Source organism: Anopheles coustani, chromosome 2 (genome assembly GCF_943734705.1).
Source record: "Anopheles coustani chromosome 2, idAnoCousDA_361_x.2, whole genome shotgun sequence".
Classification (NCBI taxonomy): Eukaryota; Metazoa; Arthropoda; class Insecta; order Diptera; family Culicidae; genus Anopheles; species Anopheles coustani.
Window position 1 is genome coordinate 19,145,534 of NC_071289.1, and position 15,323 is coordinate 19,160,856.

Below are 15,323 nucleotides of genomic sequence, written 5' to 3' on the forward strand. Positions count from 1 at the left end.
AAATATCAAGACTGTCAATAGCGCTAGTTAAATAATCATAAATGTGATGCGTTCTCTTCCCCCGATTTGAGTCATTTTTTCACAATTTCTAATGTACCGAAACGTAAAAGAACCAATGCGTAAGTTTGCGTTATGTTTCTGCAATGGACTGCGTGAAATTCGTGCTTTTTGTTCATGGGAGTAACGTGTTGAATATGGCTATCCCTGAAGATTATTACCTCTTCCAAACTATATCGTAACCTAGGGGGTATCTGTTGCTTGTATTATTTTTGTTCTGATTACTGAATTTTGATACAGTTTTTACTTGCATTTATCACACCAAGGCACACTAGCAACATTTGTTCCACAGTTGTGCCAGACCTTGAACCAAACGATGCACTTGCTCATTTAAAGTGCACTTGCATGGCGTGCGAACGTACTTGCGTGACGATAACAAAAAAAAAACCGGCCTCTTCCAGGCACCAAGTCGACGTTGGACTAACGTCGACATCATCGCCATCACTTCCCACTCGATATACTGCCAACTCCCAAGGATGGATGTGTGTTCTTTTTTTCTTTAATTGACACCGAGAGGAGGCTGCTTCTCGCCGGATCACACACCCTCCTCCTGCCAGGGGAAGGACAAACGATGCGAGAAACGCCAGAGCACGCGATCCCCGGATGTACACACGCACGGCGTGAAGTTGGAGCCATCGCACAGAAAGGTTCTCTTCGCCCTCAAAAGTGATGCGCGTTTTGCACCTTACCATAATTATCGCAAGGGCGCGCGGCAACGAGTTGGGAAATGGCCGGGTGGGTGCATAAATCGGGGCGGCCCTCCGCCCTCAGCTGCCGAAGCGGAGGTGGTGGTTGCTCGGAATTTTTGCACGTTTTATTACCCAATCGCCCAAAGGGTGAGCTTTGCGAACGAACGAGAAAAAAAGGGCGAAAAAAGCGTCGCATCCGTCTCCGAAAAGAAAAGAGCAGAGAAAAACATCAACACTCCGTTTTTCCCGCGTCTGCTTTCGAACATCCTTGCCTTATCAACACTCCACGCATCATCCATCCATCAAAAATTGCACCTCGAGATCGCGCACTTCTTTTTTGCGCAGACGAAGCAGCGAAGAAGACGCGGTCCACACTACCGCAGCCCCCGACCACAAGACAAGTGCTCATTATTCCACCGTTGGCATCCATAAGCAATCCGGCAGCGAGAGAGAAGATTGTCGGGACGATGGTCGCGCCGTTATGCCGCTTCGCACCTCCGACAAACGAAATTGCAACGTGCCGGGAGACAACGAAAGTTATTATTGCTAATTATGAATTATTTTATATTTTTCACGCAAGCATCTTCTCTCGCATCTACCCTCCCCTGGGAAGGGGGGGGGGGGGGGGGTCTGCATGGTGTTTTTTTTACTATTGTTATTATTATTATTATTGACTGGCTTATTTCTTATGGCTCTGCGGCCATTGTTGTTGCTAGTTGTTGGAGCGCGCGCGCTCTCGTCTTCCAAGATGGCTTTTGATGTGAAAATATGTGGCTGACAGTGCAAGACGCGTTCGGGACGTGGGGAAGAAACGGATAAGAAGAAGCGTAACGCGTAAAATAAAAACCGATCACACTTGAAAGCAGATTTTTCATGTGTTCAAGGATGGAAATGTATTCATAGAAAATTTATCCATCACACAAATTAAGAATGTCTGTAAAAATCAGTTTCCCTAGATGTTATAATGTTTACATTCTACATCTAATAAAACTAAACTATGATCAGTGCATGTTCTGTGTGTTGTGCGTCACAATAAAACAACAAAGAAGGGAAGAATTTACAATTCCTTTCATCACATAAATTCATTCACCGAGGAAGAGGGAACGCATTCGCAACGAGATTCGGAAGCGAAACGTAGAGTTGCATCTTGAGCGATCATTCCTCTCGCGGATCGCTTCCTTGACCGGACAATGTATTGGCTTTCCTCGCTGGACATTTCCTCATACGGTAAAAGGCATCGCGCAAAAACAAAAACCACCAGCAACAAGCAAGAGCCGATCGGTAGCGAAACGTCAAACCGGCGGGGACCTAACTGTCAAACCTCTGGGGACATTTGTCTTCGTCACCCCGCCACAGGGTTCTGCGCGCTCCCCACGAACCGGGGTCTCCTTGCCTACTATTTCTTGAGCTTGTCCCGTCTGGCATCGTAGATCCACGCGGCTGGTTTTAAACAAAATGTTCGTAAACGTCAGAACAGAAAACTGCACTGGTAGGAGGCAAAGAAGTACGGACGCGCAGGAGCATCATCATTATTGTGTTTGCATTGCGTGCCGTCTGTTGCCTTTCCGGGGCGGGGTAGAATGGAAGGTTTGGGTGGAGGGCAGGAAAAAGCTCCCTCTAGCCACGGGATGAACGCGGGATGTCGTCCATCGCGCGAGCCGGACGTGCAGTTGAAGGTCTCCTCGACCATTTTATTTTTCTTTCCCCATCGAAAGGATCATCTCGCGAAACCGAGGCTAAAAGTGAGGGAATGGAATTCGTTAAACCTCCCTCGGACGTCTGAACATCCCAGACCGGAGGAGGTGGCGGTCCATCGGAGGGTGGACTTTGAGTGACAGATGGATTCAATTTCACAGTAACCAGTAGCAAAAGCCAGCCACCAACCTACACAAACATTGCAACGAAACAGGTCGCAAAAGGATCAAGGTTTCTTCCACCTCAAAATCTCGTTTTTTTTTTGCTGTTGCTGTCATTCCTTCTTTCCAAATGTGAATTGTAATGGAGAAACTGGCGGTGCTGGATTTATGAAAAATAAGAAATATGTCCGCAAACAAATAAGAACCTCGATTCCACATGCAATTCATTGGGATTTTGCCAAAGATCAGGAAACGCGATGGAATATGCCGCAGATTAAGGTCACATTAATTAACCAACCTTTCTTCGAGTCTTCTAGATATTTTCTCCAGTACTGTTATGTTTCATCTTTTCAGCGTGTAGACGAAATTTTAGAAACAATAGTATTATACAAAATAACTTAAGTATTGGTTTTCTTTTCCTAGCACGGAGGTTTTCTATGAACTAGAAACTAGCAACTATCAAATTAGGCGAAGATCACACACTTATCCGATCGGGTATAGAGTTACCCGAGGTTAAGCAAAGGAAGTTCCAGGAGCACTTCTCAAAACCTTATCATTTCTACACGACCAACACTTATTTTGTCAGATAACTGACGCATAGCCAGAAAGATGAAAAACCAATATCCAGTTGATGAAAGAAGTAACAATCAATGCTTTAAAAAATTACTGCTTATTGATATCATTTCTGCGGTGACTTTAGGGGAATTTTACGTTGTCTGTCTAGCATCGAAGCATGTTACGGAGGAAAAAAACTTCCTCGAACTAACTAAAGCCGCTTGCCGCCACATTGGACTGGACATCAGGACCTCAGACCACATGCACCAGCATCCTCTTGTATACTCTATGTATTCGTTCGTTTTTCAACATCCGGTGGACTCCTAAACTATCGGTGCAATTTGGGGTTGCATTTCACAAGAGTTACATCGTTTCGGCATTGCATTCTTGCATTCCCATCCCATCGGTTTCTCCTACTTAACACTCGATACAGCCCGGTGTTGTTTCTTCATCCATTGGAATTGTGGTATTTCTGGCGGCGACTCTCCTTTGCCGGCTCCCGCCAACTTCGGCGGATCGGTTCCTCCCGTTTCGCCGGTCGCAAATTCCGCCAACCACACAGTATCACCGGAACCAAGCAAAGGTCGGGAGTTGCATACACACACAAAAAAAAAAACGAGCACAAAAGCTACAGATTGCACTCGGAATGATCGCGAACTCAACAGCTACACAACAGCTAATTGTAGGGTTTGGTGTACACAAGTAGAGAAGCTGGGAGTAAGGGGAGCACCCCAAATCGTTTTCATCCCTCCCCTCATCTTTTTTCCCATTTCGACAATTGAGAGGTAGAGGAAAATTGTTTTCTGGAAAGCTGCATAGGGGAGCTCCATTTTTCTCCGAATCGCGTTTCGACTCGCTACATTTTATCCACAATGTAGCTACAATTGAGCACAATTTCTGCGCGCCCGTGCCTCGCAACAGCGTGTCCAAATTGTCTGCCCTCGGAAGAACCTGCGGCAGGCGGCTCGGCAGGACAGGATCGTGTGTCGATAATGGGAGACAAGACGGAGATAATTGTAGGATTTGTAGCGAGATTGCCAGAAAGAAGGGCATTTTAAAACAGATTTCTGGGAATAGGTTTAACGACGATTTCAGATCGAATGTTCTGTACGCAAGAGTTACTCCTTGCTTGTTTGCGGTATCCTGGTAAAATATCCAAATAGTCTTATAGCAGAACATTGTAGTTCTTTCTTCTACTGTTGTAGTGCTGGTTTATAGACACCGAAGGAAAAGGAAATTAATTAATAAATGTATTCAGAAGAAATCCATACATTTGTCTCACGCCAATAGGAAGTCAGATAAACTGTGTTACACACGGCGCTACTCTTGTCTTCGATTTTAACCGAATGCAACAACAAAATTGGGTTCTTTTGGTGAACAATGAAGTGGTAAGCGAAAGGAAATCAGTCAGAGCCCTCGGAAGCAATGGAAATTGCACTGCCATTACTTACGCTCAAGTTGTGCCTCGTATTGTGGACTTTCTGCCGGTACTATTAACATTCAAGATTAGCCCTTAGGGAAGGTTGGTCCTCGATTCGCGTTTGGCTTTTCAGGATGCAATTTCACCATTTCCATCCTTGTGCTTCTTACAAAGAACACACTGTGTGCAGATTGAGGACCGTGCCCGGTGGGCGGACTCTATTGGGAACCATTTTTCACATTTCAGCAAAAAAACGAGCAAAAAGAAAAGAACCAACAACGTGTGTTTCCCTTTCAGCAAGTGCACCGGAATCGGACACTTCACAACAGTACGGTGGCAGCACGAGGAAACCCGTAGTCCAATGCATGCCCCGTCCTCGGGAGAGAGTAAAGGAGCGCAAGATTTCCACAATAAAAGCCCTGGAGATGGCTGAGTTTTGCGTACCTTTTTTTTCCTGTCCGCCCGGTGTTACTGCCATCATTATCATTATCTTAATTTTCCCCACAGTTGCACTAATTTTCTGCCCTCCGCTGCACACAACCGTCCAGCATCCGGAGCCCTTCCTTTGGCCTCGCATTTCTTCACTCCCGTAGGTTGCAAGTTGCACCGAAGAAAAATGGAAAACAGTGAGCAAAGCTGAGCGAGTAAAAGTAAGGGAACACACAAAAAAATGCATAACAAGCCATTCCCGGGCGAGTTAGCCCGTCTTGATGGTGTCAATTGGTGAACCGCCTGTCGAAACAGATGAATCCAGCAATTGGAGGAAAAGTGTTGCAATCGGTTGAAATGACACGTTTTCTAGAGGAAACCCGTTGCGCTCGTGCACGGTAGGTTGCATTAATTTGAGTGGTTTGTTACACATTAATGGCCTCATATAGCTAACAAACCAACTGAATAGCTTCAGAAAATTCCCAATGCTTACCCCAAAGTGCCCCAGAGCAGGCAATTCCACCGTTCGAAATAATGCAGATAGGGACATTTTTCATCCTAGATGTGACGGTTGGCGATCCCTCAGGGGAAAGCAAAAGTCTTATTGCTAGCCAAAGCCTAAAGCTGCAGCCTGAAGAAATGCAAAGGAAACACGAACGAAGACAGAGCCCATCGGAACGCCAGGGCCGCTCGTTCGGTAAGAGAGAACAAGTAAGGCCATTCAAATTATTTGCTACCATTACCGCCACCATCATCATCATCATCATCATCATCATCACCATCGCCATCATCATTAGTAGGCAGGAGAACATCGCATGAATATGTAATCATATGCCACTGGGAATGTCGCGTTGAGTCAACGAAAAAAACGCTCGCTATTAATTCCAACCAGTAACGCCTGGGGAGATTCTTATGCTAACTCAATAGAAATCTCGCTCCAGGGCATAGTCCTTGGAGGTAAGCAAACGAGCAAGAAGTTAGCTGAAGACATTTTTGGCTAGCTTTCGTTCACAGCTGGGTGTGGCAGTTCTATGTGATTACAGCTATTTCCTACCTTTCTCACTCTGTCGCAGCAATGGCGCACCTTTATGTGCAATCGCGCGAAGGACTAAAGGTGTGAAAGTCCTGAGAAAGCGAGATTTTCAACGTCTTACAGCTTTCTTCCTAGCAAGGCTTTAATCGGTTTCCGATGAATCGATCCCACTTTAAGGAGCAAATGAATCCTTTCAGGACATGGTTTGATGTTGGTATTGCGATGGTGGAAGCAACCCGACTCACCCTCCGGTAGGAAGAAAGGGACTCATAAATAATTCATTGGAAGCCTATCAAATCTGTATCTTTGCCACTGGAATGATTCATCTTTAATCTCAGTAATTCATGCACATTAACACGTATTAGAAGTAGGAAGTTTTACGAGCATGGGCTAAGGAAACTTCAAATCCATGGTCCAGTGAGGAGTAGGGATGATCATAATCTAGTAAGTACTTCATGAGTAGAGATCCTCAAGCAGACTGTGATTGGCAAAAGAAGATCATAGGAATCCCAATCGGCAAATCCTAGTTCAGTCCCTTTCGGTGCGTTCCTTCCACGAAATTTAATAGGCATTTGGGCATCTTGAGTCACACCGGACCACCGACCTTAAGAAGTCCTGAACAGATGGTTTCAACCGGTCGCACAAGAAATCGCCACGATCATGGCCTACTCCAGCTTGATCTATCTATTCCTCTCTTTAACTATCTCTCTGTCTCTCTCGGACTGATGTGTCGCACTCTAGCAACCCTCACTAAGCAGATCGTAATTCTTCTTAACCGACCCTTTTGTTGGCCCTTCAAAGCGGACCCTTCTTTCCGGGCACGTCTCATTTCGTTCCCTGCCGATGGATATTAGGTCTTCGGTCGTTAAAGAAACCCGCCAGACCGATCCTCCGAACCACCCCCTGTTGCGGTCCACCACCGTAAGCGTCGAATGTGTGTTAATGTGCGTACGGGCTGCACTACTAGCCACGCAGCCCACGACAAAAGTGTTTCGCTCCCCCTCGCACTATCTCTCCTTCTCTCTTCGAGACACTTCCTTTGCCTCGACGATTCTGACCGAGACGTACGAAGACGTCGGTTAGAGAATTGGTTTCAGATCATCAGGTAAGGGCGATGGAAAAGGGAAAATGGCCTTTTGTCGGGTGCCGTCGTCTTCACCACATACACACACACAGACGCATGAGATGGCGGTAGATGGCGTACTGTAGGCCCCCGGGGGCAGGCCAATCGATGACCGATGGATATGACATGGAAACAACACACACCGGTCGGACAAAAAAGGGCTTCCCGAAAAGCCGCCACAAGCGACGGAACAAGAAAGCAAGCAAAAGGAAACCCGGAGAAAACCGTCCACACAGGCGGGATGCCTGAGGAGGGCTTGGGGGGGGTGGAGGGCGCAGGAAAAGGAAAAACTCGCGCACGGAGGGGCGATCCTTTCCGAAAGGCAAGGCAAGAAAGAATCCCAAATGCACAACACAAAATCCCGAGAACGCACGTACGTACTCTTCTCTCCCTTACCCCGGTGGCGTGCCTCACCCTACCATTGCACACCTTCTTCCTTCCACTTCCTGTGCAGCCACGCAGGCACGAGTGAATGAAAAACACCGGGGAAAAACGAGGATATAAAGGAGCGAGGGAGAGCGAAAAGCGAAAAAAGCGAAAAATTACCAACGAAAGAAGCACCGAAAAAGGAACGTGAGCACAAAAGCACCGAACACCGAAAGACCTCGGGAGATAAAAAAGAGGCTAAAAGGAAACTCGAAGTGAAGAATAGAAGGAGCAAATGGAGGGAGGAAAGAAAAAAAAGCTAGAAATCACACACAATACGAAGCCGGCAGCTTCGGCCCAAACCGTGGCCGAAGAAAGAAAGAAAGAAGGCAAAGACACGGTAAACGAGAAGCACAAAATAGGAGTGAGGAGAGAAAGAAAAACAACAAGTAACACAACAACGGCGAAGCCGAAACCGAAAAGAGATCCGGCAATCATGGAGAATCAAAAGCTTGGCACGCGGAGGGAAGGGAAGAAACGCCGCGCCATGGACGCGGAGGACGCGATGGAACAATTCCGAAAACGCGACCGAAATAGGAATGCCGACCGAATGGACCGAAAGCAAACGAGGTGGGCAAAAAGGAGAAAACCCAAGCAGACGCGGTTCAAAAAGATTCGGAACGCAGGATCGGTCGGGCGGACATCATCGCGTGGATGAAATGCTGACACGTAGTACTGCACGCCTTGGATAGCAGGAGAGAAAAGGATAGCTTGTGGATGGGCAGCGTAGAAGAGAAGGAGCGGTGGCCGCGACAGGCACGCACGTACGCATCCATTTTGCCGCGATCGGGAGGACGCAGGGAAGGCACAAAAAAAACCCCTAGAGGATGCCGACACAGCGCAGATCACAGGCAGCGGGCCCGACGCGACCCCAGGCACAGACACCGACACCGCGCGCACTGGCGCACATACAGCGCGCGGAGTAGCCTCGACCGAAAGAGATTTGGACGCTGACCGCGCGGTGAGCGAGTGAGTGAGCAGAGCAGGACGATCGCGAACGACCAACAGAGAAGGGGAATGGGTCCAACCAGACCGTCGGAGTAGAAGCGCGAAGGCACCTTCGATCGGGGAATGATCGATCGGCGATCGGTGGTTGTTGTGTGTGCTGGAGGTGGTTGGGCCAGCGACGTGGATGCATGATAATGACGATGATGCCCGCGCGCTATACACATGCTGCAAAACAAAGCGATGCGGTAACACAAACGAGCCTTTACAACCCCATTCGACGACGAAGTAAATTTTTAACGTTTTTCCCTCCTTTCTGCATTCTGGATTCGAACACACGAATCCCTACTCAATCGTCCTGCATCGCTACCACTGAACCATATGTTCTTTTACGGCAACAATAGACAAAACGTGACAAATAGGAAAGAATTGCTTTGGTACACCAACTTCAACTAAATTGTCTTGATAAGTTGTAATTGGTTAAATATTTAAAGCAACAGAGATAGACCAAAACACTTTTACTGCTTTGACTTGCGTCGTAATTTGCTCCCTAGAAATTATTGCCTACATGCTTTGGCTAGAAAGCGGTAGTTACTGTGGATCGTACGAAATTCTCAGAATTAGGTCAAAACCATCCGGCAAACGAGCGCGCGTACGGACGCTGCAAGAAAAGCACGTAGCAGTACCGGGAAAACAGATCGGAGCGACCGATTGACTCAACGCTGTGTGGCGTTGTGTGTTTTGTGGCCGACAGAAGCGCAGACACGTAGCGTCAGACAGAAAAGCTGGCAGGGTGGCTGGAGATGCGAGAAAAGTGTGAAAATTAGCGGCGAAGGCAAAGGCTGGCTGGTGGAAAATCCAGATGCGCTAGGTGCGGAACCTAATTCACACCACGCACGCACACCACCGGGCGCCATCTTTGACGGATGGTGGTTTTCCGGCCACTCCGTTACACTCCTGCGGAACACGGGCAGCGGATGGTGCGTGCCAATTGACACCAGGAAACAAAACGTCTTTTGGCAAGTTTTATCCGCGGGAGTTTGAGGAAAATGTTCAAGACGAACTCGTTGCCATCAGCCGCTGCCGTTAATGGGTTTTCCTGCAACCGCTTTACGCCCCATTGTCGTTCCACCAATGCTGGCTTCCGACCCGCTTCCGTTTTCTGCTCATCTCACACCACACTTCAGACCAAACATTCCCCCGCCCGCAGGCAAAAGTCAAGGAAAAGTCGGTGGTAACTTGACGACCATTTTCAACCATGCCGTCTACTTTAGGTTCGCGCAGAGTTTCCGCAACAGTAAAAGTAGGGAGAAGATAGCTTTTCGTTTAGCCTGGAAATCTCTTCTGAGTTCACCCTTCGTCACGTCATTCCCCCTGCTGCCAGCAACTTTGGGAAGAGGGAGGACAACAACATGGCTCATTGGAGACGTTTATCCCATTCCCGATTCGACGCAAAACGCGTCTTTCAACACATCCGGCTTCGATACGGGCCGATGCTGCGGAGGTTAAAGAGGCCAAATCTGGAAGGCGGAAGCTAGACGGAGGGGGAGAAGGGTGGGGGTGGGGATGGCGGATTAACACCCGAAAACTTTTTTCCCCTGCCAGCCAACGAAGAAGCAAGCAAAGGCACAGGTTTTGTGTGGCAAAAAGGGTAAAAGTCGCGTCTTAGTCGAGGGGGAAAGCGCATTGACGGTGCGAAGTTTTCGACGCGTTGCGTCAACGCCATTTTCGAAGAACGTGCCTCGTGGTGGGGAGTAAGTTGTGGTTGAGAAAGAAAAGAAAAACCTTTCCCGCCTCGACGGTATCAATGGAAGAGCGAAGCAAACTCCCGCGAGTTGCGGCTTGAAAACGAACCATTCAATCAAGGGTGTTTGTTCTATGAACCTACCTGTAAACTGTTTGTAGCCTCCCAGTATCTTATGTTTCCACCATTTGACAATGTTTCCTGCCATTGCGCCACTGATAACCAAAAACTCCGGTCGGGGAGAAAACCGCTCGACTCGCTTCGTCGTCAAATCCGTTGACGCGTTGCTGAACGTTGCGTTGTTGCTACGGTTTCCGGGCCCGATAGCAAAACTCTTCCTATTCTTCACTTCTCCACAACTATTTTCACGTCAATGGCGTTTCCTCGGAACGGTTAGACCCTTCGCCATAACATTTGACAATTTCTTTTCGCTTTCTTTTTCACGCACGCACTTGAACTATTTTTCTGAGAGAAGAAGGGTATATTTAAATTCCCATACTTTAAACACTTTTGCCCCCAAGGCTTTTTAACATGGTATCGTTACTACTGCAGATACCCATTGCCCCTTAACACTTGCTTTAAAACACACAGATTTAGTTGTTTCCACTTTTCTGCACTCGCTCGTGTGTCATTTCGAACGATCACGATCGCACTATTTTTTCAACGACAGGATTTTCTGTAAAATAAAAAAAACACATGTAAACCATGTTACCGAAGTTGAATCTTTACTTAAACGATCAGCCTACTTTTTCCGGGAGGGAAAAACTACAAAAAAGGTAAAAGTGCATCCGCAAGTGTCACAGATTTCATCGTGACGGTTATGCACGTCGTTCATTGAAAACGAAAGACGCGCACTTGTTCCCATTTTTTCTTATTTCTGCCGGCAAGTCGAGGCGCGCACTTGTTATCGTTGACGGTCGGTTGCGTCTTGGGGGTTTATTGTTATGATGTCGTTCATTGCAGCTTGGTAACCCCGACTAAACTCCTTGTGTGCAACGCCGATGCCGTGGTCAATTCTTCCAAACTTTTCTGGGTCTTTCACGCACTTCGCAGGGTGTCTATTTCCAACATATTTCCTCGTTTTCAATCACTTCGCATTCTGTTTACGAACAACTGCCAGTTGTGTGCGTGCCGTATGCGCTCGCATTTTTTGTTGCACTACCACACCGCCGAATCCGCGAGGACCGGGTTTTGTATGGGAACGCACCAACACAATACCGAAAGTTGATACGTACGCACACACCTGCGTTGTTGGAAAATAACAAATGGACACCATTACTTCCACTGCCGTTGGACTGATTCGAGTTGAATTCGAGTGATGCGTTTTCATTCGAATAAATATGTTTTTATCCAACTGCGCACCAAAAACCCCTTCCAGCAATCGCAATCTTCAAACAGTAACATACTGTAATGGCGAACAATACAGAAAATTGCGAATAAACGGCAGCATCGGCAAGCACGATTGAATGTTTGTGTTTCAAAATGCGTTAATTGTAGACGAACATGTTTTCCGCTTGCACTGTCTTCAACTCTTTTCATTCCCTTTTGCACTAACGCGCACTACAAACTCGACACATATTTAAACTGTTGTTAATGCAACCATGCTCCTCATTCAACCGTACTTCGATTGCAGATGTATAAACTTTTCAGTGATTGTTTTATCCGTTTTCTAAACGATTAACTAAAGTTTTCCAACAAAAAAACGCCACGAAACAAAGTGAAATGATCCCGTGAATGTCCCACGTGAACACTGAACCCGACCACCAAACTTACGCTCTTGACGCCCGCACTTGTCTGCTGTTTCAATCAAACTGTTTTCGTTAACCACGGATGCACACTTTCAAAGCGTCGACCGGAACGGTACAACCGTTGGCAGCCGATGCAAACCTTCGTAAAAATGCCCTTTAACCGGTTAACCACTACCATTGCAACACTGTTTCTACCGGTTGGTTTGTTACAACTACCTACACAGATTGGAGAACCGGTTCCTCATTTACGTATTACATGTGAATGTGTGTGCGTGTTGGCTGCTACCGAAACGGTAACAACCGATTCAGATATTACGTTGAGGTCATCGAACCGGTTGTAAAAACCGAAAACCTATCTATCTCGTTCTCTCTTTATCTCTTACTCTCTCTCTCTTTCTCTCTCTCTCTCTCTCTCTCTCTCTCTCTCTCTTTTTCTCTCTCTCTCTTTCTCTAGGTAAATATCGCACTTTGTTAGAATCCTTACGAGAAAGTTTTTAATTAAATATTTATGAAAGAGTTTGAGAAAGAGCATGTTTTATTTTATCTGTAAATAATATTTTATTGATACAATTTGTTCACCTATCAAAATGTGTCAAGAATGAACAAATGCAACGGTGTAATGTTTTTTTCTTATAAAAAATGTAGTGTTTCAGACTTCGGCATGTTTAGATTAAATTTATTCAAATTTTCCAAACTTTTTAAATTAAACTAAAATTTAAAAAAAATCTCAAATCGTAATTTGTTCATTGTGAATATGATATATTTGCTTGAAGATGCATTTGATTTTCATATAGAGTTATATAAAACTTTGTGCAACTTTTTAGCCCGACCTCGGTTCAACAATACAAGTATCAACAAAAAGAAGCACAATAAATTTAAGTACCCTGAGTGTAAAGTTTAGAATGATCCATCGATCATGGGAACGATGAAATTTTTAGTTTAAAAAAAACAATGCCGCAGAACTGTTCGAACCCAAACCGTTGCTAATCGAACTTTCATAACGGACAGACGAAAAAGACTCGAGCTGCTATTAGCGCCATTAGTTTCAATTCACACCAGGATTGCCGGAGAGGGATGTAATTAGAAAGTGTTGTGTTCTCCCTGACAATCATTTATTCTTTCCCGTGGTTTTCACTTCCTGGGGAGTGTTAGCCGTTTTTACTTCACATGTTCTTCACCTGGAAACTACTGGACAGCTTAAATGACACGTGAAAAGCTTCTCGTAACTGAGAGGACGCATCTTGCACAAAACTCTCTTCACGGACATATACGCCAACGTGACCAATGCACATTTAACAAAATTTTTGAAAATAGGAAATAATCAACCCTTATTACCTACGTTGAAACGGAAATCAAACACTTGTTTAAAAAATTTCATTTGAGGTAATAAACAGTTTGAAAATGACTGGAAACATGCCAACACTTTGTGCCATGTGTTTCACTGTAGAGCGACACCCTTTGGTGGGTGACATGTAGAAGTAACATTATTTCGTCAGTCCTGGATCTTGAACTCCTCATTTTCATCACTTGGCAGTTTTGAAATTCATAAACCAAGCGACTCGGCAGCCGCACGATGGAAGAAGGTAGAGTTATCTTCAATTTGGCACGGTTTCATAATTTGCCGACGATCCTCGCACCGTGATCCTCGGGCAGGATCCGATCGAATCTCTAGCACGCACGATCCGGGCCGGCTGGTGCGGAACGATTCAAAAGGACCCGTACGAGGCGTCCGGATCGACAATCAAAATTTCAAATTACACCTTAATGTTTCCATCGATCAAAAATTACGGCTCCTCGGAGCCTTTGCACGCCAAGTCGGTGTCAGCTACGCGGCTTCGGGACTTTGAGGGAAAAAATAAGGCGTCCCGCCGAAGTGGGACGGACTGTAATTTGAAGTGGAAAAAACAATCTCCACCCTTGAGAGCGGACAGCATTGGACAGGAGAACGCGTCGTAACCCTTGAATGCTTCAATGTTCTCGGGTTTCCTCTAGTGTTTGGAGCATCTTACTCAAATTCGTTGGGTTATCTGTTCTCGTTCTGTGTTCTAAAAATTATCATTTACCATGGAAACAGGAAATGTTTCATTAGTGAATCTTTTATACCACTTAACATCCCGGCTTGGCCAATTTGCTTGGGCTTTGCAACTTTTAGTTTTTACAGTCCACAAAGCAAAACACAAAAGTTGCAGAGCAAAGTAAAAATTAGCCAAGCCAGGCTAACATCCATGCGATGTAACCCATTGGTAATTTTTGTAAAAATTTTTTTTTGTGTTTTGTTATAGTTTGTTAATAACTTTCTTTCATCTCTGCTCAAATTTGATATTTAAAAAAAAATTCAATTTAGAGTTTGACTTGCATTGAAACGAAATATGGGAAGTATACTGCTATTTTGCTTCTGAGTTATGGTTGAATGTTGCCAATCAATGAAAAACATTACACCTAAAAGAAATTCCCAAACCATAATCATCTATTTATCGTAAGATTTTTTTCGAAAATTTTTAACACTGTTCACCCAAGGGTTAGTTTTCGCCCGTGCGTGGATACACGCTTTGTTTCCTTCAGAGTTCATGTGCGCCCCGCCGTGGTCCCCCAAGACATTGGTCGCGAGCTTTTCACTTCTTTTTTTCCCTTCCATGAAAAATCTCGTACGTGGGCACATTAGTATGATGGTTGTAATTAATATTGCATCCTACGCCGCGCATCGCCGGGCCACGGTGCCACGGGCTCGTTCGTCCTACCGCCAGCCACCGGCCAACTGCGTGCGTGCACTTTAATGGTTTCTTTTCCCCGGTTCGGATCGATGATCGAGGAAGTGTAGTGGCCGCGCATCCGTCGCAAATTAAACTTTAATTCAGCCGACCAAACAAAACGGTAGCACAAACCGCGGGTCGGAGCCACGCCATTTGTCTGCCGCTAGTATGGGGCCGGAAAGAAGAAAACCGAGGAGATTAAATTAAGAAAAAGTTCGACACAACCAGGCAGGCACTCTCGCGAGAAATAATATTGAAATGAGTCGCCCTTTTTTTTAATGTGTCGAAGAGTATGTGACTTCTTCTTGATCGCATCGGCTCGACTATCAGCACCGGTTCTTCGATAAAAATATTAAACTTTTAACGAAAGCGGGTTATAGTCGGTAAATGTTGAGTTTTGTGCGGCGTCGGCCACGATCAAAAGGACCACATCATTTGTGGAAGCAAATTAAATTTGTTTTCCTTCTTCGAATGCGCCGAAGCTTCAGCCAGACGAAATGAAGTAAACAATTAGTTAGAAATCATGGGAATTAGAAACCATTCTAAAA

The 15,323-nt window shown here is 45.7% G+C and overlaps 1 protein-coding gene across 1 annotated transcript in view; it reads right to left on the bottom strand.

The window, feature by feature from the left end:
- LOC131267195 (protein naked cuticle homolog) overlaps positions 1 to 10,913 on the bottom strand; it is a 65,967-nt gene extending 55,054 nt beyond the window's left edge. Inside the window, exon 1 of the mRNA XM_058269994.1 lies at positions 10,422 to 10,913. Coding sequence (XP_058125977.1) covers positions 10,422 to 10,485 — 64 coding nt within the window. The 5' untranslated portion in view covers positions 10,486 to 10,913. The remainder of the gene's footprint in view (positions 1 to 10,421) is intronic.
- Positions 10,914 to 15,323: the final 4,410 nt, after the last annotated feature.